Raw genomic sequence first — 1,056 nt, 5'->3', positions numbered from 1 at the left:
ATCAGAACTCACATGGGGTTGTAATTATAGTTTTGTTTTCATTTTTGTTTGTGGCTGTGACAATTGGCTTATTCTTGTTGGAAGTGCTTTTGGAACAGCTTCCCAAATTATTAATTGATTTTGGCTCTTTTTTTTTTTTTTTTTTTTGGAGGTGAGCCTGCAGCTATCATATTAGTCACCTTTGTATTGACTTTGGGAGGTGAATTTTCTGTGCATCTGGAAGTACAACTTTTGGTGTTGGACTCCAAGGCACTAGCCGATGAAAATTTCTTGACAAAATAGGGATTTTCATTATTTACAGTCCACGGAGTAGCAGGTGTGTGATGCCTACTATCAGATGCAGTTATTAGTGGCCTTACATTGCTGGTATTTTTCATAAGTTTCATTACTGAAGCATAGGTAGAGTTGGCACTTTTGTTTGCCCCCATTATCACACGCTTTGCTTCACTAATGCTGATATGTTCATTATCGGCCACTGCCAATACTTCTTCAAATCTGTATCTAAGGCAAGCCCTAGAATTTGGAGAGTAATCACTCTTACATTGAAAACCATATTGGGCTGCTTCACAGTCATCAAAATCATCATGCTCCGCAGAGCACAAAGACAATCTTTTCTTCTTTTCACATGAGTTTGGAATGAGGCCATATTCAAAACATTTGCGACACTGTTTTGGATTTCTTTTATATCTTTTAACCTGAATCCTCTCATGGCCAACAATGATAGTATCAGGTAAGTAATTGGAGGAGAAGGTTAAAAGGATAGCCGCATCCCCTCCTAGCTCTTTTATGTGAGATACACAAGGAGGACATCGATGGAGAATCTCCTCCTCTTCAAAAACATGCAGGTCTTTTGAGTATACTACCCTTTTCAGTGTATTAAAGAATCTATGTGATGCCATACGTTCTATATTTCTACTTTCAGGAGGTTTAAAATTAGATAGTAAAATTGCTTGGGTTTCATTACCAGCTTTTATCAGCAAGTTCTTTCCATAATGTTTTGTATATCCAATGGTAATGGAACCTACCTTGCTCTCAATACATTCAGCAGCCTTTATA

General features: G+C 37.5%; 1 protein-coding gene across 1 annotated transcript in view; it reads left to right on the top strand.

The window, feature by feature from the left end:
- Positions 1-707: 707 nt before the first annotated feature.
- The window catches only part of LOC135198250 (general transcription factor II-I repeat domain-containing protein 2-like), a 3,632-nt gene continuing 3,283 nt past the window's right edge, over positions 708-1,056 (top strand). Inside the window, exon 1 of the mRNA XM_064225820.1 lies at positions 708-730. Coding sequence (XP_064081890.1) covers positions 708-730 — 23 coding nt within the window. The remainder of the gene's footprint in view (positions 731-1,056) is intronic.

Source organism: Macrobrachium nipponense, chromosome 22 (assembly GCF_015104395.2).
Source record: "Macrobrachium nipponense isolate FS-2020 chromosome 22, ASM1510439v2, whole genome shotgun sequence".
Taxonomy (NCBI): domain Eukaryota; kingdom Metazoa; phylum Arthropoda; class Malacostraca; order Decapoda; family Palaemonidae; genus Macrobrachium; species Macrobrachium nipponense.
This window is presented reverse-complemented; position numbering and strand designations above follow the sequence as displayed.